Source organism: Ambystoma mexicanum, chromosome 1p (assembly GCF_040938575.1).
Source record: "Ambystoma mexicanum isolate Mex_15411 chromosome 1p, UKY_AmexF1_1, whole genome shotgun sequence".
Lineage (NCBI taxonomy): Eukaryota > Metazoa > Chordata > Amphibia > Caudata > Ambystomatidae > Ambystoma > Ambystoma mexicanum.
In genome coordinates, this window is record NC_090921.1 from 352,095,812 (window position 1) to 352,120,055 (window position 24,244).

General features: G+C 49.3%; 1 protein-coding gene across 1 annotated transcript; it reads left to right on the forward strand.

The window, feature by feature from the left end:
* The first annotated feature begins 624 nt into the window (after nt 1–624).
* LOC138570113 (insulin-like 3) lies at nt 625–23,073 on the forward strand. The gene is made up of 2 exons (XM_069648732.1): nt 625–1,201; nt 22,051–23,073. The coding sequence occupies exons 1-2, from the start codon at nt 1,000–1,002 to the stop codon at nt 22,335–22,337; spliced, it is 489 nt and encodes a 162-aa protein (XP_069504833.1). The 5' UTR covers nt 625–999; the 3' UTR covers nt 22,338–23,073.
* The last annotated feature ends 1,171 nt before the right edge of the window (nt 23,074–24,244 follow it).

The following is a 24,244-nucleotide window of genomic DNA, read 5'->3' on the forward strand; positions in this document are numbered from 1 at the left end:
ACAGTTTTTGTGACACGCTGGAGTTGCAAGAGAGCGCTGGCTGCGTAAACACAGTACCAGGAAGCATTCACCGCCGGGGGCATAGTGTTAAGCCTGCTGGAATGGACTGTGACATGTCGCTGGATGTTTGGTTGTAATGACGTGTGTTGTGGTCAGCTATGGGCCACACGCTGCATATCGTGTCCCCTCGGAGAAGCGGGGGGATGCTTATCGCTGGGGAAATAGTTCATTTCGCGCTGTGACATGCACCATTTAAAGCACGGAATGCATATACACATTTTGGTCGAGGAAACATATGGGAGGGGGACAACACCCTAATTCCCCATGAGGAAGTGACTGGGTGGGCTTGGGGTTTCTGCTGCTCTGCGTCCTTCGGTCCCCACCAGCCCCGTCGCATCAACCCCATTTGGTAACAACGTATCCTGGTATGCAATCTAGACCCCAAGTCACTGAATGCAACGACGGAGGCCATGGCTTCTCGTTGTCTATCTCCTTTGATTGACACCTGATAAGAGCGCGCGGATGAACACAATGATGACCATAGTAGCAAGTGGCGGAAGAACACGCCAGGGCACAGGCGGGGCATTTCTGGCCCAGATAAGACCCCCGGGTATCGTTCCTGGGACTGCATGCTTGCTCGTCGGAGGAGACTGTTATCGACCGGGGCAGGGACCTTCCGTACCTTCTGTGGCTCTCCAAGGACGCGGCTAGATCTCTCAGTTCCTTCTGGACATCGTTTATCGCGCTCAAGGCCGTTTCACACAGACCCTGCCAAATGGCTTCAGGGCCTCCAGTGGCGGGATGATGGACATGCTACATGGGCTACTGGGTATAAAAGGGCCCCTTCCCCGCTCTCTGGGCCTAAGATTAAGTGGAGCCGGGCCTGCAGTGGGAAGTCCAGCGCGCTGCACGTTCTCTCTCTGCCTGGGCTGAGATTGCTCCAGCGCGTGACCAGGGCCTCTTTTACTTCCCAGTCCAGCCCTGGGCCTGGTGTGCAAGATGCAGAAGATGGTGCGCGCGACGCTGACGCTGGCGCTCCTACTTCCGGCGGCGGTGCGTGCCGAGGTCCCCGACAACGGATTGGAGTACGGGGTGAAGCTGTGCGGGCGGGAGTTCATCCGCACCGTGGTCATGTCCTGCGGGGGGTCTCGCTGGAAGCGCTACTCGCCGGAGCCTGGGCAAGAGCGGAGCAACCCCTACAGTGAGTACACTCTGCCAGGCGCTGTATACCCCCCACCCTCCTTCCACGTATGTCTCTTTCTATTGTGTTATTGCATTTCTTCTTTCCTTATTCCCCTTTCCTCCCTTCTGCTTCTTAGTCTTTCTCCTACTCCCTGCCCGTTTCTCCCTGTCGCTTATTCTCCTTCGTCTTCTTCCTCCCTTTCCTCACTTCTGTCCATCTCATCAATTCCTTCCTTCATTCTCTCTTGCTTCCAGTCTCCTTCTTCCATTATAATCTCTCCAAATCTTTCGATAATCCGCCTAGTTTTTAAATAACCCCCACCCCCAAAAAATAGTCACTTATTTTCTTAGTCCGAGGTTCTCAAATCTGATCGCCCTTTCCATTGATTTAGGGTATGAAATGGAGCATAGCAATTTCCGAGAGCCCGTCAATGTCCTCCCTCCCCTCCGCCTTTTTCCCCCTCCATTCCTTTCTTCCTACCTTCCATATGTTTTCTTTCGTATACCTTCTCTTCCTTCCTTCCTCCCTGCACTGTCCCTTTCTTCCCATCCTCTGTATGTCCTTTCTGGCCTGTCTTTCCTTCATTCCATTTCATCCTTGCTGCACCGGTCTATTGTCCTCCTTTGCTCACTTCACATAACTTCTATCGCCTACCTTTTCATCATGCATTTTCCTCGTGCTCCTTTCCTTCAGACACCTTCTCTTAACTCTTGCCATCTTTTGCTTCATTTGTATAATTTCCCTTGCACTTCATTCCGTTTCTTCCATTTTATACCCCATGCTCGCCACACATTCCCTTCGCATACATATCATTACCATCGTTTCTTTTCCTACCGTTTGTGTAACTTTGTCTTTCCCTCCTTTCATTCCTTTGTGTACCCTCTGTTACCGCTCGTTCCGCCCTTTGTAAACCTTGTGTTAAGCTTCTTGCATTCCTCTACCTTCTCTTGCTCTCCATCCCTTCCTTTATGTACTGTTTTCCACCCTATGTATACCCGCTCTTGCTCTCTAGACTCGTTTCATTCCTTTCTATGCAGTGCTGACATTGGGCCAGATCTTCTATCATCTTGCAAAACATGGATCTCTGATCCGGATCCCCAGTCCGGGGAATCCACTTGCACTCTACATTTATTTTAGAATGTTTCATTGCTTTAAACGAGACTGTGCTGGGCTCGCTTTGCTTTAAACTGTGCCACGTTGAGACATTTCCGCACAAAACCACTCGAGCCTCTGATTAGGATCCTTGTGAAGCTCCTCGTTAATATTGCAGAATATTTACAGCTTTTTGGGTTTGAAAGGTGTGCACCTTTTTTATACTTTGCTTACAGCATTATAAGAAACTATCACTTTACCCCCACGTGTCCGTGCCTGGTGGGATCCCCCAGTGAAAAAAAAATCACTTTCCACCACTGTTTCGAGCCCCTCTCTTGCCCTCCTTTCCAGCCGCTGCATACCCTCTCTTGCCCTTCCTTTGCACACCCTCTCTTGCCCTCCTTTCCAGCCGCTGCATACCCTCTCTTGCCCTTCCTTTGCACACCCTCTCTTGCCCTCCTTTCCAGCCGCTGCATACCCTCTCTTGCCCTTCCTTTGCACACCCTCTCTTGCCCTCCTTTCCAGCCGCTGCATACCCTCTCTTGCCCTTCCTTTATACACCCTCGCTTGCCCTTCCTTTGTACACCCTCTTTTGCCCTCCTTACCAGCCGCTGAATACTCTCTCTCGCCCTCCTTTCCAGTCGCTGCATACCCTCTCTTGCCCTTCCTTTATACACCCTCGCTTGCCCTTCCTTTGTACACCCTCTTTTGCCCTCCTTACCAGCCGCTGAATACTCTCTCTCGCCCTCCTTTCCAGTCGCTGCATACCCTCTCTTGCCCTTGCTTTGTACACCCTCTCTTGCCCTCCTTTCCAGCCGCTCCATACCCTCTCTTGCCCTTGCTATGTACACCCTCTCTTGCCCTCTTTTCCAGCCCCTGCATACCCTCTCTTGCCCTCCTTTCCAGCCGCTGCATACCCTCTCTTGCCCTTCCTTTGCATCCCCTCTCTTGCCCTCCTTTCCAGTGGCTGCATACCCTCTCTTGCCCTTCCTTTGCATCCCCTCTCTTGCCCTCCTTTCCAGTCGCTGCATACCCTCTCTTGCCCTTGCTTTGTACCCCCTCTCTTGCCCTCCTTTCCAGCCGCTCCATACCCTCTCTTGCCCTTGCTTTGTACCCCCTCTCTTGCCCTCCTTTCCAGCCGCTCCATACCCTCTTTTTCCCTTGCTTTGTACACCTTCTCTTGCCCTCCTTTCCAGCTGCTGCATACCCTCTCTTGCCCTCCTTTCCAGCCGCTGCATACCCTCTTGCCCTTGCTTTGTACCCCCTCTCTCGCCCTCCTTTCCAGTCGCTGCATACCGTCTCTTGCCCTTGCTTTGTACACCTTCTCTTGCCCTCCTTTCCAGCCGCTGCATACCCTCTCTTGCCCTCCTTTCCAGCCGCTGCATACCCTCTCTTGCCCTTCCTTTGCATCCCCTCTCTTACCCTCCTTTCCAGTCGCTGCATACCCTCTCTTGCCCTTGCTTTGTACACCCTCTCTTGCCCTCCTTTCCAGCCGCTGCATACCCTCTCTTGCCCTTCCTTTGCATCCCCTCTCTTACCCTCCTTTCCAGTCGCTGCATACCGTCTCTTGCCCTTGCTTTGTACACCCTCTCTTGCCCTCCTTTCCAGCCGCTGCATACCCTCTCTTGCCCTTCCTTTGCATCCCCTCTCTTACCCTCCTTTCCAGTCGCTGCATACCGTCTCTTGCCCTTGCTTTGTACACCCTCTCTTGCCCTCCTTTCCAGCCGCTGCATACCCTCTCTTGCCCTTCCTTTGCATCCCCTCTCTTGCCCTCCTTTCCAGTCGCTCCATACCCTCTCTTGCCCTTGCTTTGTACCCTCTCTCTTGCCCTCCTTTCCAGCCGCTCCATACCCTCTCTTGCTTTGTACACCCTCTCTTGCCCTTACTTTGCATCCCCTCTCTTACCCTCCTTTCCAGTCGCTGCATACCCTCTCCTGCCCTTCCTTTGCACACCCTCTTGCCCTCATTCGCATCCTTGGTATACCCTCTCCTGCCCTCTTTTCCTTCCTTTATATGCCCTCATTCCTTCCATTGTATACTCTCTAGACCCCCTTTCTTTCCATTGTGCATTTCCTCTTGCCCTCACTGCCTTTCTTTGGATACCCTCTTTAGACCTATTTTCATTACTTTCAATCCCATAATTTGCTCTCATTCCCATCCTCGGTATACCCTTTCTTGCCCTCATTCTCTTCCTTTATATATACTCCCTTGTCCTCCTTTCCATTCGTTGGATACCCTGCTCTTGTCCTTCCTTTGTATACCCCACTTCCCTCATTCCCATCTTTTGTATACCTTCTCTTGCCCTCTTGTTCTTTTATATGCTATCATTCCCTTCCATTGCATACTCTCTGTAGACCTCTTTACATTCCATTGTGTATTTCCTCTTGCCCCACACCCTTTCCTTGTATACTCTCTTTATAGCTTTTCATTTCTTTGTCTGCCCTCCTTCCTTTCCTTTGTATATCCTCTCTCGACCTCATTTCGTTCCTTTCAATCCCATTATTTGCTCTCATTTCTTTGTATACCCTCTAGCTCTACTTTTTTTATTGCTTCCTATCCCATGATTTGCTCTCCTTCTCTTCCTTTATATAAACTTGCCACCTTTGTATTCCCTCTCTGCCCCTATTCCCTTCCTTTGTATACCCACCCTAGGCCCCCTTTCATTCCTTCTCATGCCCCCTTTCCTTCCTTTGTGTGCCTTCTCCTGCCCCCCTTTGCCTCCACCCTTTCACCTCTTGGTACACCTGCTCGTATCTCTTCCTTTGTGTATTGTGCTATCCGGTGGCTCTCGCCTTGTACGTGGCTTTGGATGCGGTCTGTGCTGGGCCATGCCTTGTCCTCCTGACATACACACGGTGGCACTGGGAGGCCAGGGACTGGGCGTTGTCCTTGGATACTGGCACCTAGATGTAGTGCGGCCGAGTGCTTTGCAGGTGTAGCCAAAAACTGCAGCGGCTTCAAATATATGCATTATTCACACTACACTCTATTTAATTGGGAAGACTCGGCCCCGCGGTTCCTGTTTCATCTCCAATTGCTCAAGAGCATCTCTTTTTCAAAAGGAACGCCTTAGCAGGACCCTTTCATTTATTTTAAAACACCAATATCACTAGTCAATGCGGTCACCCAATAGGAAAAGTTACCAGGGTACAAGTTTTCCAATGTCTAGTTCTGTAATTTCTTTAAAGATGCTATTGAATTCTGGGAGTTGTAGTCTTTGTTCATTTCAGTTTCACAAGTTGGATTTTGTACCTGATGCTTGGGGCGTGTGAAAGGAAAGCCCAAAAAGTGTTCAAACACTTCAGGTTAGATAGTGCTTTTTAGTACACATATAATTTAGGGTGCTAAATAATTTCACCCCAAGGGAACGATTCAGCAAAAGTATATCAAATATATATACACACACACACAAGATCGACAAGTTGCCCAGGGTCACACCGTTTGGCAAATGAGGAAAACAGAATTAAGACTTGGTGACCCCTTTCAGGGGTTTGCTCTGGTGCACAACATGAACCAAATCCATCAAGCTCGCCTGAGGCCAGAATTTAGGGCACACTGCTACTGCACCATTGTTGCTATTTTCCATATGTGCCTATGGACATCTGTTGTGTTTCCTACAACAGATTAAGCAAACCTGTTATTTCTCGCCTTGCGCTTCCACAACTGTTGCATCAGGTCGCATCGTATCCTCAGTTGTTCATAGTGAAGTAATAAACCAATGGCAGTGGCTATGTGAAATGTAGCGCCAGTAATTAAGATAACATTCGGTATCATCACATGTTTGGCAATAGTGGTAAACACTGCAGCCGTGGATTTACTGACAAAAGCACATTTGAGTGGACATCACGGGAATTTGAATGAATTTTCAATTTAAAAAGTGTAGTTCTGTGGTCCTGTTGCCAAAAGGCAACTTTGCACTGAGATGTAACCTACATTATGATCTGATGACTTAGGAACATGGAAGGACCAGGATATTCGATAGAACACGCACATAAAATCCTATCCAAAGAATAATGTCCAATCTCAATGCTTCATAAAAAGTTTAAAAAACATGGGGTGTTGAACACCCCTGAAATTACCGCCTGTGAGAAATCCTCCAAAGCCCAGGGAATAACAATGCATCCCAGACACTCGTAATCTGGCAGAATCACTCCCAAAACTAGTGTGGGTACATGAGTTGGGAAGGTAATTCCGCCAAACGAGTAATGAGGCTCCTTGTGCCCTTATGCGCCTCTAACTCTGACCGATTGCAGTCCCCTGCTTATGCTGTCAGACACCACTGGCAGGAAGCAAACCTTGTGGGAGGCTGCTGCACTTCCTGGTGTCCCGTCAACCCACTCGAAGGGAAAGCAGCGTGTGTGCATTTCAACAGAGGGAAGATCCCTTCTAAAGCCGCATTATTGGCATACCTTCGTGGCACCTACAACATTATTTAGTAATCATTTTAGTATTATATAGAATCATGTACCCCCATCAAATATTATTGAAGGCTATCGTAGCTGACCATGGCGTAACATACCAGCAAAAATAATGTGTGCCTTTTTATAAAGCTTAAAACCAAAAGTGGCGTATGCAGTTCTTATAATAAGCATGTGGGGTACGTTATTCTGTATGCAGAGCTAAGCGGCCAACGCCCTGAGATGCCAGGTCAACGGTGACATAAACAGCCAACCTCCCAAGCATGCGTTATTGCAGCTCCAAAAAGGCTCCAGCCGCCAAGTCCTGCCCGGCCACGCCGTCACCATATCTCGCTACCGTTGACTGTTCTTGAGCTATAACCAAACACCGCTTGCCAAGGTGATTGCGATGAGTAGGCATATTGCCAAAGCAAACACTGCAGATGTAATTACTGCCGTGGCTGAAAGTCAGACTGGCACAGGATCAGGGCAGTCGGTTTGATTGTCTGGCAGAGGGTGATGTTGGGCAACCCAAGAGTGCTATCCCTGTGGTCGGTCCGGGCAGAAGCAGGAGGAAGCAGCGGGAATCACAGGGGTCGATTGAGGCCAACTTTCCTTTTTCTAGACACTGGTGATGGACCTGAAGGGAAATAATTAACAGGCCGGTGCTTCTAAAAAGTCATTGTGGGTCGAGGCAGTGTCACATCACAGTTCAGCCTTTCATGTGACTGACACTGCACCAAACCCCCACAGGGGTTTCGTAGGCGGCTGTTTGCACATGCTCTGCGTCGCTCTACAGCAGGGCCCTTCAAGTGGGGCCCAAATGATGTAGGGGGGGGGGGGCTAGACTCTTCAAAAAAGGATTAAGATGATTGATTTTAATAGAATAAACAGGCAGTAGAAAATCTGCTTATATTTTAGAGAGCCTGGGGTCCCCCGGGACATCGTTTGGATCCCTGGAAGGGATGGGGGGCGCAAGGAAACTATATTTTTACTGGGGTGGGGGGGCGGGCTCGGTAGGGGGGGGGCTCGATATGAAAACTTTGAATGCCACTGCTCTCTGCGGATATACTAGGTGGCTCCTCCGGCAGTGTTGCGCTTTCCCGGCCTGCCCCCGCCCCCTCCCAGGCCTGCGCTTGCCAGGACGCCGCCCTGCATAGTTTTGGATACATCAGACGAGTGGCTGAATGTAGCTGCTCACTTTGCAAAAGCAAACCTAGGATTTGCAACACACTGCGAACTCCCGTGAGAGACACAAGAAGGGGGCGAGACCTAGGCCACTTACACTCTGTGTGCTGCTGTGGGCAGATTCAGGGGTTACCAAGAGTGGTCCCAGGAGACCGCTGCCTGCACCCCCAAATTGTCTTTACAGTGCACCATTCTTTCACTGCTCATTGTGACCAGGGGTCACGTGTACAAAAAACGTAGTTGCGCTATGTTCCACTCGACATTGCCCCCACTTCTGTGCCTCCTATCTCCACCGACCCAATACCCTCCCCAATACTAACGGCATACCTGGGTCCTGCCTTTCCTCCAGTCTACCCCCCCCCCACCTCCCCACACACACACACTGTGACCAAAGAAACGCAGTGGAAGAAAATGCACTTGAAACTACCCCCATTACGTTGCCATTGTTCATCGGGGCACACCGCTTTATGCACCCACCCTTTCTAATCACCCACTATTCGCACTTGAGGCACATGACAAAGACTATAGCCACCCTCCCACAACCATCACCCGCACACACAGCTGGGTGTGCAGCAATTCCATGTTAACCATGCTTAAATGCAGAAGCCGAACTCAGATTGCGTGTGCGGGGCTCTCAGGTGGCTAGGGAGGGGCTTTATGTCCCAGGCAAGCTGTTACAATACAGAATGGGGAGCCAGCGTCTGCAAGGTAGCTCATTAAGATGCGGCTCTGGAGAATTCGCAGCATGGCCCATGATTGCCTCCCCACTGAGAGGGGGGCTAAAAACCAAAGGTGCATTTCACTAAAAGTAGAGTAATCTCGAACCCTTTAGTGCCCACTCACTTCGACCTCTGATCGTAACCAATGACCCTTTAAAGCACAGCTGTCACAACGTAAGCGTCCCTTTCAGGCTCTTTTCCCGCCTTTGCTACTGTGACACAATGGTGGAGCTCTTATGGCGCGCATATAAAGCTGTCCTTATATATACATATAGTTCTGTTGCTTGTACCGTGTTAATAAGGGGAATATAGAAAGTGTGTTTCCAAAAAGAAAGCCGACTGATGCCTTACTTGGGTTAACCAAGTTATTTATTTGCACGCTTTCATAATCTTCAGATCACGTCATCGGGCATTGCAAGAATGAAGCTCTTGTGGAAAGGGCGGCTCCAGAACTCATCTCTGGAACGTCCTATCTGTTCCGGTCTGCATTTCCAATTTGTGTTGTTTCCTTCACCTTAGAGGGTACCTCTCCGTACTGCAGTCTAAAGGATTTGAATGGGGCACAGCACACTCTAGGCAAGAAGCAGTCAAGAGAAGGCAACGCTGCCTGGCTGCTCTGGGAGAGGCGTGAAAGGATGGGGCAGTGTCTGTCAGGGCATGTGTCCATCTCGATTGAGCCTGTTGCCCACCGTGCCCATCGATGATAAGGCTGTGCAGTCAGTTATGTGCATTTTGGTTACGGCACAAGCCCCAAAAAAATAAGCGGGAGACTTTATAGCATTAGAAATGTGTAATAATGCAGGAAATGACGTCGTAGGACGTTAAGTGACAGCAAGACAACAGCAGATCCTTTCAGTAAATGGAGGGGGGGGGCGAGGGGGAGTGTACCTGGCTGTCTGGATTAATTTAGTTGATTGGTAGTAAAACTCTTGGGAAGTTGCAGCTGGGATGACATTCTGGATTCCAAACACGCTACTGTCTACTTGTTCAATCTTCTTTATCACTCATGCCAATTTTAACTTATATGAAGAGCACACACGTGGTGTTATGCAAGCTCTGGCTTTTAATGTCTGTCATGTAGAATGCCTGCTGTGTACTGCTATTTTCCCCTTTTCATAAATGTAGGACTGCAAGTACCAAGATCTGACATAAAGTGAGTTTCTAGCTGAATAACTTGCAGCTGTCAAGGGATAACTTGTGTTTTCCTTGCCAATTCTCCCATTACATTGAAGACTTAAAAACCCACTGACACGGAAAGGGTGTCTTAGCTCTTGCATGTAGTCTTTCTTTCACACATATGTGCAACTTGCTGGCTTGCATCAGGAGATTCGTTCTGCAGGTCACTGGAAACAAGCAAGCTTCGTGGACACTGACTGGACACAATACTGGAATTGGGAGGGATTTCGCTGGATTTAGACCTTCTAAAACATCTTTCCCCAGAATACAGAGAAACGTAATCTCTTCCATGTCTGTCCATCTACTCTGCGCTCCCAGTACTGCCTGCGCATGCACCCCACGCTCCTGGTGATGCTGTCCATGTACTCCACCGTCGCATGGCTGTGTCCATGTACTCTATGCCCACAGTGCTCTCTGTACATGTACTACATGTAAGTGTACTTTACACTTTGGGGGTTGCCTGTCCGTTCACCCCATGCTCCCTCTGCGGCCTATCCATGTACCCCAAGCTCTCTGGGTTCTGTTTATGAACTCCAAACTCTCCTGACTGTCTCCCTACTCCCACAATGCCTGTATATGCAGCGCTCAAACTCTACACTTTGATTATCAATGCCCCCCTGCTAAGAGGATTATGGGGGTCAATGGAGCTGGCGTGAGACTCTGGCAAGAGTGCAGTGGCAGCAAACAACTTGCCCATGCCCACCAGAGAATATTGGGCATCTCGCTTACCCTCGTAAAAATGACCAGGTTCGACATCCTCCTGATTTTATTTTTATTTATTTTGAGTTTTGTAAGGTGCAAACTCGTGTCAGGTTCCACTTCAAAGCAGCTGGGACGACATATAGGTACAATAAAGTGGTATGACCTATAAACCAGCTTGGCATGTGGTTACAAGCCCAAGCAGTCTGCTTAAGGACAGTGGTATTAGAGAACTGCATAGTTAGGCTGGATGTCACTGTGTGAGAGACACCTTTCCCATAGCATCGTGAGTTATTGGAGTCTGGTGTCTTCTGGGGATATGGACATTACAGTAAATCATTAACAGGTTATTCAGGTCAGGTAACCTATCACAAGGGAGACGGATTCTAGGTGAGAGGTAAAGGCTAAGTACAGCCATGTTATGTTACGTTGATTTATACTGCAGACCGCTACCATGTATATGGTCTCGGGCGCTCTTTAGCTGGGACTGGGGCAGAATACACTCGAATGAGAGTGGTCATCAATCGGGGGTACCCTGGGGAGAGAGACTGGTCCCTTGGCAGCTTTGGAGTACTAGCAAAAGCCTGTCGATGGCTTCAGTGCTTTGGCGTGTGACTTTCGTAAGCAAGTGCCATCAACACAGTTCCTGTCTCCATCACTAGTTATCATCAAAGTCCCAATGACTGAGTGAGCTTGGATTCCACCTGACCTGTGCAAAATGTGCCTACCTCTTTCTAGACCATAGGTTTGAAGGCTTATAGGTACCACTCAAACCCAAAGAGTATCCCTACTGACCCATGTCAAAGGGAGGACCTTAGATTGGGTGGCGGACCTGAACTGCGAAACCTCTATCACATCGATCATCCCACCACTGTGGACTGACCACCATCTGATTGCCTTTACCCTACCAACAAATGGACAACCGACCAGAGACGATGTCATGGCACCATCCCTCGAGTAAAAAAAAAAATCACAGCAGAAAGGCTACTTCCACACATCCTACCTTCTCTTAACTTACTAATTAAATATCGCCTATGGCCGTTCCTGACTACCATATATAATGCAATATTTTTGGTGGGGATAATATCACCTGATACCCGTTGAGGCATATAACAATACCATGCCCAAGGCCCTAGACCTCATTGCACCCCTCAAAATACGCAGAAGCAAATGGCACGTACATCTTAATGCCTGGTTTACGCCACAACTTAAAACCCTTAGACTACAAAAAAGGAAACTAGAATCTGTTTGGCGACATAATCCCACAAAAGAAAATAAGCTGCAACTAACCGACTTTGCAAACAACTACAAAAAGGAAATCATTTGCACAAAAAAAGACCTTAATAACGAAAGAATCAGCAATGCCAGCTCCAACACTAAGGACTTATTTATGATCCAATGAGAAATGGAATCCCCCATTCCTCCCACAGACAGCGTACCTAAGGACAAGCCATGGTGCACAAGCATACAAAATGTGCTAGCTAACAAAATAACACTACTCCAAAATAAGATAGCCAATAAAAAAGCCCCCCTGCCTAATCTTGAACCACAATCCACCAGTCCTATTGAATCTGCCAGCGCCTTAGAACCTTTTAGATTCTACAAAATATCCATCTTTGACACTGAAAAATTATCTCTTCCTTAAAACCTTCTAACTGCCAGGGTGACAACTGCCCCGCCCAAATAATCAAAGATGCAGCGAGAGTCCTAGCGTCATTCATCTCGAAATTAATTAACTCTTTCTTTGCAACCAACATGGTCCCTAGCAATCTAAAAGAGTTCTGGGTCCTACCCCTGCTAAAAAAAACAGACCCTGGATCCCTCCATCTTAACAAATTACAGGCCCATCACCACAGTGCCCTTCTTTCCCAAAATAATTGATAAAGTAGCATACTTACAAATACAGAACTATCTTGAGGCTAACCATCTCTTAGGTTGCCGCCAATCCGGCTTCAGACCACAAAATGGCACGGAAACTGCACTAATTGATTTAAAAACTCAAATTGAGCTCAAGGACAAAGGGAAAATTGCTATGCTACTCCTCCTCAATTTGTTGGCCGTCTTCGACTTGGTTGACCATGAAGTTCTGTGCAAACACTTGGCATCTGCGGCCCACTTCTCAAGTGATGCAATAGCTTAGGTCCAATCCTTCCTAAACAACAGAACAATGTGAGTTTCCCCTCCCCTTCAGCATCTACAGAACCGATCCAGACTACATGTGGCGTTCCACAAGGATCTTGTGTATCGCTGACCATTTATAACATATTTAAAAAGCCTCTGTTGGACTAATTGGACAGGCTGGGTGTCACCTACATTAACTATGCAGATGACAGCGAGATCCTTATTCCCCTTTTGGGCAATTATGGTCAGCACACGCTTTGGTAAATAACATCTACCTCCTCATTCAGGCATGGATGGCAACCCATGGCCTCAGCCTGAATGACGACAAAACAGAACTCCTGATTTGTGGATTGGCCACTAACCTAAAAAAATTGCCCACCAACTACTCTGCCTTTAACATAGACAGAATCACAATCAAGGTTCTCAAAAAAGTAAAAACCTTAGGCTTTTACACTGACTCCACTCTATCCTTAACAGGTAAACTCCATGGCATCTTCAACCAACTACACGTGCAATCTTATTAGGGCATGTAGGCCTTTCTTACCCAAACCTAGCTGCATTATCCTCGCCAACATACTAATATTCTCAAAATTGGATGATTGTAACGCCCTTTACTTAGGAGCCAATAAGTATATCCTAGACAAGATCCAAATCCTTCAGAACAATGCGCTAAGAACTACTCTGAACATACCTAATAGAGAACGTGTCTCAGAAATCGGAAAAGAACACCATTGGCTGAAGATCAGTGATAGAATACTGCTTAAAACCGTCTCCTTCATGTTCAAATGACTTAAGAATGCAGCACCTCCCTACCTAACACAGAGAATCGTTAGGAAAACTTCTACCCGCCCCTTGAGAGCGGCAAACTCCTTCTCTCTGAACATTCCCAAATTTAAGCAAAAAAAATCTGGGGGAAGTAGCTTCCCAGTGACAGTCGCCCAATCATGGAACGCATTACCCCTCTCTCTCAGAGCTGACCAATCCTTTCTCAGCTTTAGACGTAACACTTTGAACTGGCTTCGAACCACTGACATATGATCCTTACTGTACTTACTCTCTGTACTTGTCCTACGTACATACTGTATAATTTGTTTGTTTTCCTCCTGAATTATATCTGATTCTTTCCTATCCTACTATATAACCCTCTTACTGTGTAACCCATACCTGTCTCACATTGTAACCTAAGCTTTAGGTAGTCTTGTACTCATTGCACCCAGTTCCCTATGGGTTTGGTGCGCCCTACAAAATCAATAAACAAACAAATTGCGCTTGTCGTGTGTGTGTGTGTGTCTGCCTGTGTTGTTGCTGCAAAGAAGGGTTCGGAGGATTCTTCACAAGCACCAAAACACAGAAGCAAAATTAAGAATATATTTTAATTGTCAAGAGCATCAAAAGAAAAAGAGTCATAGCAACGCAAATAGACTTCTGAGTAATTGGGATTCACATTTCGGATGCCTGTTAACTTCAAGGACTTTATTTTGTTTACGGATCGCCTTTGCTTGGAATTTAAAGTCGCAATGCCTTAGGCATGAGGGAGATTTAGACTATAAGCATTGTAATATGAAACGTTGCAGGTTGGTGATTTGCACAGGTGTCAGAGAAGCGTTTTTGTGGGATGTAAGGATAATCCAGATAAGGGGCACTCTTCATTTGAAGGCCAAATGAGGTTTGCAGCATTTAGGGTGACAGAAGCACTACTTAACGGGCGTTAAGGAACCCTGTATGAATGAACTAGCCTGAGGGCTGAAGCATGGTTTATGAGATCCATAAAGTCTGTCTGACCTCCCTCAAAGGTTTTATGTCCTGCTTTGGCAGGTTTGACGTTCTTGGGTCTATCTTAGAGTATATAGCTAGGCATTATGTGGCCTGCCAGATGTTTTGAACTACAACTCCTGTAATCCTTCACCATTGTCTATGCTGGCTAGGCAACATAAGTCCAAAACATCTTTGTGTCAACATAATGAGTTACCATGTCTTAGGGCATGGTTACGCATTGTTGCCCATCACATGGTTTTCACTAGAACCTCCATGATCCAGCACCACTGACAATTCCTTCTTGGGCTATTGTCAATTGATAAAAAAACATCTGGAGGGTAACACAAAGAGTAGCATGTCCTAGAGAGGTGTAGGGGCGTAGGCCACCTCACCAAAAGCATAGATACAGCAAAAAAGGAGGAAGGGGAGGAGCAGTGTATGGCGTCGGCATTGCAACTAGCCGACGCATGGGCAATGAAATGGCCGAAGCCCCAGTCGGGCCTTGACCCTCTTGCTCACGTCTGCTGGCCTGCTGCTGTTGCCGGGGAGCTGTGCGCGCTACAAAGTAGGAGCAAAATGACTGCACATAACTATATGCCCGTTATTATTTTCATTTTTATGCACCAATGCTTTTTGTTACTTAAACTCCCGTCGGACTACGTTTAATGTTTGCTGCCGTCAGTAAACTCTTTGGAGACTGAGGCAGGCCTCCCTTCTTGGGGCATGTGTGGGATGGCTTGTCTGTCTGTCTCCCATCACTCTGCCTCCTCCCGATAAGCTGGGAGTTGGCTGCATTTTAGCTTTGAAGGGTTCAGGGGAGGCACACGGGAGGCGAGGTGATCCGGACTGTCTTTCTCCAGGGCCTTCCTCAGCCTTGCAGCACCGCTGCCTGCTCTAAGGGAGGGTGCTGTCCTGGCGAGTGGAAGCTGCACCCACTTATGGTGCCAGTGGACGGGCAGCAGAATCTCTGGCCATACCCCCTTAGACACAGAGCAATGCACATCCCCCACCCTCGGCCCGCAGACTTCCTAGTCCAGATCGCCGGCACCAGTGAGACCAAGTATGCAGGCCTTGTCTGCGATTGTGTTGTGTGCTGGAAATCAGCCTGCTTTACCTCAGGCCCTTCTAAAGCTGGAGGCTGGGGACGCCTGCAATCTGGGCCCTTTCTGTAATGTTTATCAAAGATGGGGGTCCCGCATTAGGGGATTAGGACCCCCCTGCAGTGATTTGTGTTCAGCTCCTGAATTCTGATCGCCTCTGCCTCTCTTCATATATTTATCCCGGGGGTCTGGAGTTCACCCATTCAGCTTTGCACTAAACCGGAATACGAGATGCAGTTCTGGGTGTGCTTGGGCTATCCTCTTGCCTCCAGACATGTGTGACCAGTGGTGTGCTGGCCACACACCACTACTTGCGTGCTGTGGCCGCACATCCTCTCCAGCAGAGCCAGGGGGTGGGGCGGGGGGCACGGTTCTTTCCGTGCATGTCGTGCCATGCCCCAGATACATGGTACAAAGCGTGAACTTGTCACCAGTGCCCAAGACTGGCACCCAGGGCTGGGTCAGACTGGCCACTAAATGGGGTACTGATGCACGCTGGATGTGGTGCTGCCCTGCTGCATGCCTTCGGGTGCTCGGGCTTACCCTCCCACTCAGAGCTGGTTTATGCATGGTACTTTCCATGGGATTCTGGCAGGTATGCGCCGTCAGTGTAAGTGTGCTAATGTCACACGCCAGGACCTGTCCTGCCCAGAGGTGGCACGTCGCTGCAGAAATGCTCCTGCCTTGGGGCTGCACCATTGCTGGCGGTCGCCGGAATTCGTACAGAGATCGGGACGGTATCGGCCCGGCTCTGCCTGTCTGGTATGTTGATGAGCCAGATCACATGGCTGTGGGGCGCTGGAGTACTGGGTTCTGCCTCCCCTGGCCCCCCACACCCTTCAAGCACGGTTTGTGAGAATCACCTATCCTGTTGATCTCCTTAACTGTGCTGTCCCATTTTTGAGCCCAGCATCTGTGGGCTAGGGGTATTTTAAGGTGACTGTGGACATAATTATTTTTGATGTGTACTTGTTACTATTGTGCAAGTAAAGGTGTTATTTTTAGATACTGGCAGGTTGGTTCTGGTTGTTCGCCCTAGACTTGGTAGTAATTATGATTACATTGAACATATAGTTTGTCAGCAGAAAGTGTGATTTACTTTTGTACACTTGACAGAATGGTTCAGCCAACACGTGTTTCGACACTAGGTCTTTCTCAAGGTTGATGGGTTCTATCACCAGACATACGAATGACTTTTAAACGTGTACGAAAAAGTTCATGGAAGGTCTTTTTTTTTAAAAAAAAAATGTATTGGTGAGGGGAGGGGGTTCCCCATCCTCAGCTATCATTTACTATTCACACCCAACCCATTATCTCCCCTTTCCCACCCCCCAAACATTTTGATGACATTTTTCGTAAGTTAATACTCGTTTAAAAGGCAGACGTAGAAATTACTGGTGATGAAACGAGGTTATATCGATAGTTAGACAAAGTGGAATTAATCAGACCAATATATTTAACAATAACATTTGCGTGTATAGAAATTATCAATACATACCATGGCCAAGGTCATAGATGGGGCAGGCGGGGGGCAGGGATGAGAAGAGCATTCAGAAACACAGGGAAAAAAACATAAATTAAAGACTTTTTCTTGGCATCTGAAATGTGCGTTTACCCCTATAGGTTGGTGCCGTAAGTGTTCAGTAACATTCACGTTTAGGTGAAGGGTGGAACGGACGAAGCGCCCAAAACATCCCATTCTAATATATTTACGCATTGGATGTGAAATACCCTGGTTGCCAAAGCGCACGCGCATTGTGTTTGTAGTGCCAGGCTAAGACAATGCTGTTGATACATGTGATAAAGGTGCTGGGATATTGGGACTGACGTCATGGCCGTGTTTGGTTCAAGAACAGCTGAAGAGGACGGTGCTCGTGTGTGTAGGGAGGTTGTCTGAATATCACAAATCGGACTCCCCAATAGTAGCATCTTAAATGGACCTGGACCGCATTGTAACAGGAGCAAACAGTAAGTGGCCATTAAGATAATAACAGTTATGTGCCATCATAATGCGAGTTCCAAAACCTACTTGGCGCTTACCCTGATGGTCGTGGATACTATTCAGGTTGGACTGATATGTGTTTAAGGAAAATTGCACTCCGTATTTGGACAGTGTAGAGATTAGCAGAGCGGCCTAGTTAGAGGGTGAATTTGGGGCTGTGCTCGAAAAGAGAAAGGATATTTGATTAGGCTTAACTTAAAGAATTCAACAAAGTAGCTCCGCAACTAATGCCTTCTATTATATGTCCCTGCAAAAGGCAGGGAAATCCTTTAGTAACAAGTATTGAGGCAGCACTCAACATAATAGTTATGATTTGTAAGATCTAATAGGCTAGCAACTAGGCTACCTATACGCAATGAAACAACCCTTGAGGGGTTTGCGTAATGGTATGCCTGCAGAGAGGGGAACTTGCCTCTTGGAAGAGGGGTGTCCTGTAAGGACTCCTCCCTCGCGTCCCGTGTATATAGAGCACGCGGCCGTCTTCGTGCCATTGTTTGTAATGAGAGACTGTACGTGGCATCACGCGCAGTATTGTATGTGACGTCACGCGCTTCATGCCCATTGCGTCATTGAGGGCTAGTTTGCGTGGCCCTTGGTTCCACTTGTAATTGGCAGTGAGCCAGTAGGACCCTGAAATTAAAGGTCCATTGCTTTTAAAAGACATATGGTGTAATATTTAATTTTTGGGCATTTTCTACACACCGATATTAGATGCCCAGGTACTTGCACCATTTTCCCCCTGCTACCATCAGTAGACAGTTAATACTACTAAGGCAGTGCCTGACAAGTGCCCTTCCAATGCCTACACAAAACCACAAACTGCTGGCATTTTCATTGTTGGTTATTTAAAGTGTACCTCCATGTAGTAACACCTTCCCTGCTTTAGACCCGGGTGACTCGCAAAGTCATCTGGCCCTGTGAAGGCTCTGCAGTCTGTGCCCAGCCCCTGCCCTGCCCCCTCTCTCTGTGATGGGGGGGGGGTGTAGTGCCTCGTCCAGTTTCTGCGAGTCTGAGTGGGCTTGCAGCACTCTGGCCCACTGTTTCGTCTGTACTGCTGGTGAGGCCACACGCTGCCTCTTTCGTGGCCCTTGGCTACCTTCTTCTGCCATTCTGTGGCTGGCAGCTGTCTTCACCTGTTCTGACTGTGCAGTCTCCATGGAGCATAAAAGCTTCCTCGGGACAGGGCCCCGTCTTTCTCCAGCAGCGAAGAGGTTTGGGTGAGGGGGAGTATGCAGGACACCAAGGTCTTTGTTAACCACAGAGCTTTAAGTGGGCCGGGGCCAATAGGGTCCAAACCCCTGCAGGCTCAGAAATCTCGTTTTGTGGCGGGGCCCTGCCGGGTCTCACTAATCTCCTCTCTCAGTCCCTGCCACTACATGACAAGGATTTTTTTTCTAAAGCCTGCAGCTCTCGCTTGTGTGTGAGAGCTTCTGGCTTTAGAAAAAAAAAGCCTTTCATCCATAATGGTAGCTGCTGTAACTTCGAGGCATCCCTTCAAGCAAGAGATACTCATGGCCCGTGCCACCATTATGGAGAGAAACGTGAGGCCACTGGAATAAGAGGCCTTGTTTACTAAATCCTGAAGAGCCTGTGCTTTCGCTGGGAGTTTCAGTCTTTAGGAAAAAAGCCTCAGCTTGCTGCGGCCTCACCCTTTCAGCCTAAATGGTGATGCTGCCCCTCCCAGCTGGCGAGGTGCAGCGCCACCATTAAGGCTGAAAAGGTGAGGCACTTTCCCTGCCAGGCAAGCCTATACAAAGTAAATGCAAAGATCAGCACCCTCTCCCACATTGGGTAGAGGGTGCTGATCTCTACAAAAGGCTGCCTGGCGGGGGTGCCTGTAGCCCATTGAGCTGGAGCTGTCAAGGGGCATGGCCTAGTTAGCCAGCAGGGGACCCCACTGTTAGGCCACGCCCCCTTGATGAGCCCCGGCTCAGTTTGCAGTGCCACGTAAGGCACTGATTAACCACAATCCTGTCGTGAAGGCTGCGGCTTGATTCCTCTACTAGGGTTCATTGGGGGTGGTCTCCTGGGTGGGCGTGGATGATTGAGCAGGTAACCCTGGCAGGGGCAGACGGTCTGTAATGAACATATGGGGTGCAGGCGCTGCCCTGTGGGTATCAAGTTTCGCAGCCCCCCCATGTGGGCACTCGCCCCGCTCCACTGTCTCTTTTGTATACCCTTCCCTGTCTCCATCGTTGCACTCCACGCGTTGCTGTTTTTTCTGCTTGCTCGCCCTTCGTGTACTTAAATGGGTATTTATATAGTATGGCCAGTGGTGGTAATGGAAAAAATGTGGTGGGGTAATCCCACAAGGGCTGGAGTGGGAGAAGAGTTTGGGGTGGGGGGGGCGGTGCCAATGGGGCGTGGTCTAGAGGGAGCGGGGCTGGTAGTGGACATCCAATTAAATTAATCTTTGGGCCTAATTCACAGAGAGTTTCCCATGGGGGTTTTGTCTTTATAAAATGCTTCGTTGAATTGGGGCATTTATTTGGTTCATAACTGTTTTTGCATACTAAATAAATGGGCCTGCGGCGGCTGCATTGCCTTTTACCGCCGGTTTTGGGACTGGTGTGTAATGCAGATTGCTCGTTACATGTACAACTGATTCCTTTCAGTTGTACATGTAGCGAGCATTGTGCGTTACACACCGGTGGCAAAGCCGGCGGTAAAAGGCAATGCAGCTGTCGCAGGTGCTTTATTTAGTGTTCCAGCGTGGTTCATGGGCTTGGGCGGCTGACTCTGGCCGGATCCCGAGGTCCGGCGTCACATCTGGCCCAATGACCAGCACTGAATATGGCTACTGGTTTCAGGGTCGACTCGTTTTACAAAGCGGCAGGAAGTGTGGTAGGCAACGCTCTAAACGTGTTCTTACTGTGGGAAGTCTGTGTTGATGTTGCATTAGCAGGGCGGCTCTGTGCTGTGGCGCTCGACGTTGATGCCTTCTTTGGATGATGCGTAATTTAAAGGTAACCCATCTCGGCAATGGGATCCTGGTTGAGATAGAGAGTGGCTTGGATTAGGAGTGGTGCGTTCACCTTAGCGCTGAGGGTGAGCGGCTTGCCCTAGAAGAATATGTACAATGAGAGGGCATGGTGGGTGGGTACCTTCCCTTCAAAGAGAGGGGGTGTTTTAGACTAATGTGAATGGGCTGTGGGGCTGAATTCCAGTTCAAAGGTGGGGAGGAATGAGCAGGCTGAAACGCAGGTTGGGAGGTAGAGTAGGAGGAGTGTTGCGAGTGCGCCGCAGACACTTGCTATCTGAAATTAGCAGATGGAGGGCCTCGCCTATGGTTAGATCTGAGCTGAAAGCATGGGCAGTATGAGGTGAAGTGTGGTCACGTAGATGATGGCAAGTGGCCTGGCCTGGCCTATGCTGGTGCAGCCCTCTTAGCACACAGGTGGGAAAGACCAATTCTTAATGTGTGAAAGCTGCTGTAGTGGAAGGTGAAGTTTGGGTTCCCGGTTTGTTCCAGTCCAAGTAATTGTCCTGTCAGCAGCATCCCTTCCTGTTCTGGTCATGCTCTGTTTAGTAATGTATACTTGATCACTTGGTGGGAGGGGGTCCCGCCAGACCTTACTGGGGTGCGGCGGAGCGATACAGTGGTCTTCTTTACTCGGGCTCTTTGCTGCCCTATACCAAGATAACAGACCCCGGGGTCCCTTCTAGACCCTGGGGTCCCTTCTATGCGCAATAAGTGGCTGATTCTGTCCCAGCCTCGCCCACCTTTCAGCAGAAACGGTCTGCTATTAAACAGCCCGATTTGCAGAAGCTACAGATTATTGTAGCTGTCAAAAGAAATACCTACACTATCTCGACCCCCCACCCACGCTACCTCCACTCTCTGTATCCCCACTCACACTATCCGCACCCACAAACCTATCCCCACTCTATGTACCCGCCCCCGCCAAACCTACCCACACTCTCTACTCCCCAAGCCCCACTCTTTCTACACACACCCACCCTAACTACACTTCTCTATCCCCATCCACCTACCCTATCCCCTTTCTTTATCTACTCACCCACCCAACACCCATTCACCCAGCTTACTCCCACTCACCCATCCTACCCCACCCCACCCAATGTACCCCTTCTGTAGCTCCACCCACTCTACAGCCTTTATTCCAACACACCCTACCCTCCACTCTTCTGTCCCCATCCACCCACCTTACTCGCTCTCCCTATACCCTCTCATGCTTCCTCTCTCTGTCTCACTTTATTTGTTACCCTTTCTCACACATAGTTCTTCTTGCTCATCATTGGCACCCTTTATCAATGGCTTCCTCCGTTGCTCTATTCCCAATCTCATTCTGTTGCACACCTGCACCCATTATCACATCCTCCTTTCAAACTTTGCACTCTCCTCTTTGCACCATGGTGCCTATAAATGCATAATGCGAAGAACAGTAAACACCAAACCCATTGGCATTGCCAACGCTTGTTTTACAGGCTATAACATAACTGTGTTTTGTCCAGTCTCCGATTCTGCTTGTGTATCGTTGGTACCATTTATTCAATGCGATCATCCTTAAAATAACTGCAATGAGTGAGTCTGGTTTAGCCTCCTAGCAGAATCAAGGGACTATCGTCATGCTGTCTTAACCTCTCTCATGTCTTGCAGGGGAGCTACTTGACTGGCTGAACAGCGACCATTTCTTCTTGTCTCCAGAACATCTAAACTTCCTCCCGGAAGATGAGCATCAAGGCCAAGACCCTGCTGGACCAAGTGCCCCGCTCGGTGGCTCCCCGATTGATAATCTTCTGGGACTCCAGGAAGGCCAGCTGCGCGACCCAGACGAGAATGGCGAAATCGGGGCAGCGCCTTCCCGTGGCAAGCGGAATGCCGGGCCTGCGGGGTCCTGCTGCAGACGCGGCTGCACCAAGAGCGAGCTGGTGCGCTTCTGCTAGAGGCCTTTCCGGTTCCGGGTGAGCCAGCCCAACTGGACAAAACCCAAGCCAGCTTCTGCACAAAAACCTGCGCCAGGCCTACCAACTTTGTGACCTTGTGTAGAGCAGTGATGAGGAAGTTACCACAAACTAATGATCAGAACTCTGAGAGCGATTTGCAAGGGCAGTGCGCCTGTTTTCAGGATTGGGGGAACACCTGCCATCAATTCTTAACCCCACAAGAAATGGCACCTAAAGCGAGATGACTGCACATGGATATGGAAAAGTAAGAGAGGTGGGGAGGGGGCCCAATACTGCGGTCCTGACACTGGAAAATGCAGCATCAAACTACACTGTTACTTGATCCTTGCATAGTATGCGCGGTTCTGTGCAGTGCAGGCCAGTGGATATATTGTACTGTAATCCTCCAGCGTGCTGTTTGTTGGGAATGCCCAGGCATGGTTAAAACTGGTGCTTCTGAAAAACCAGGGGCGGAGCTGGTGCCATGCTGAGAAACTCCAGCTCTCCCAGCAGGTCTGCCAACCTTTAAGCAGTGGGGCAAATGTTCACCACAGGCATTGCGTGTTTAGTGACATCACCTACACGCACCCCGCATGTGACCCAGCCTCTGTTTAACTTAACTGCAGAAGTAAAAATAGTCAGCACTGATTGCTTATGGGAATTTAGGAGGAACTTGCCATTAGCCCTTAAGCTGTGTTGTTGTTTGAGCTTTATGATAGTAAATCTGCTTTGTGCACATGCGTGAGTTGTATTTTTTATTTATTGTGAAAACCTTTATTGCCTTATTGTTGAGCATTCAGAGACCACTGGAGATGTGGCTTGTGACCCCAAGAAAACTGTAAATAAATTGTAGTGGGGCCTCCCTAATTGCCCCATCGCTGATCTGGTACTCTGCTGTGGGGCCTCCCTAATTGCCCCATCGCTGGTCTGGTACTCTGTAGTGGGGCCTCCCTAATTGCCCCATCGCTGATCTGGTACTCTGTAGTGGGGCCTCCCTAATTGCCCCATCGCTGATCTGGTACTCTGCAGTGGGGCCTCCCTTGTTGCCCCATCGCTGATCTGGTACTCTGCAGTGGGGCCTCCCTCATTGCCTCATCGCTGGTCTGGTACTCTGCAGTGGGGCCTCCCTAATTGCCCCATCGCTGATCTGGTACTCTGCAGTGGAGCCATCCTAATTGCCCCATCGCTGATCTGGTACTCTGCAGTGGGGCCTCCCTTGTTGCCCCATTGCTGATCTGGTACTCTGCAGTGGGGCCTCCCTAATTGCCCCATCGCTGATCTGGTACTCTGCCGTGGGGCCTCCCTCATCGCCCCATCGCTGATCTGGTACTCTGCAGCGGGGCCTCCCTCATCATCCCATCGCTGGTCTGGTACTCTGCAGTGGAGCCTCCCTAATTGCCCCATCGCTGGTCTGGTACTCTGCAGCGGGGCCTCCCTCATCGTCCTATCGCTGGTCTGGTACTCTGCAGTGGGGCCTCCCTAATTGCCCCATCGCTGATCTGGTAATTTGCAGCGGGGCCTCCCTCATCGCCCCATCGCTGGTTTGGTGCTCTGCAGTGGGGCCTCCCTAATTGCCCCATCGCTGATCTGGTACTCTGCAGTGGGGCCTCCCTAATTGCCCCATCGCTGATCTGGTACTCTGCCGTGGGGCCTCCCTCATCGCCCCATCGCTGATCTGGTACTCTGCAGTGGGGCCTCCCTAATTGCCCCATCGCTGATCTGGTAATTTGCAGCGGGGCCTCCCTCATCGCCCCATCGCTGGTTTGGTGCTCTGCAGTGGGGCCTCCCTCATCGCCCCATCGCTGGTCTGGTACTCTGCAGTGGGGCCTCCCTAATTGCCCCATCGCTGATCTGGTAATTTGCAGCGGGGCCTCCCTCATCGCCCCATCGCTGGTTTGGTGCTCTGC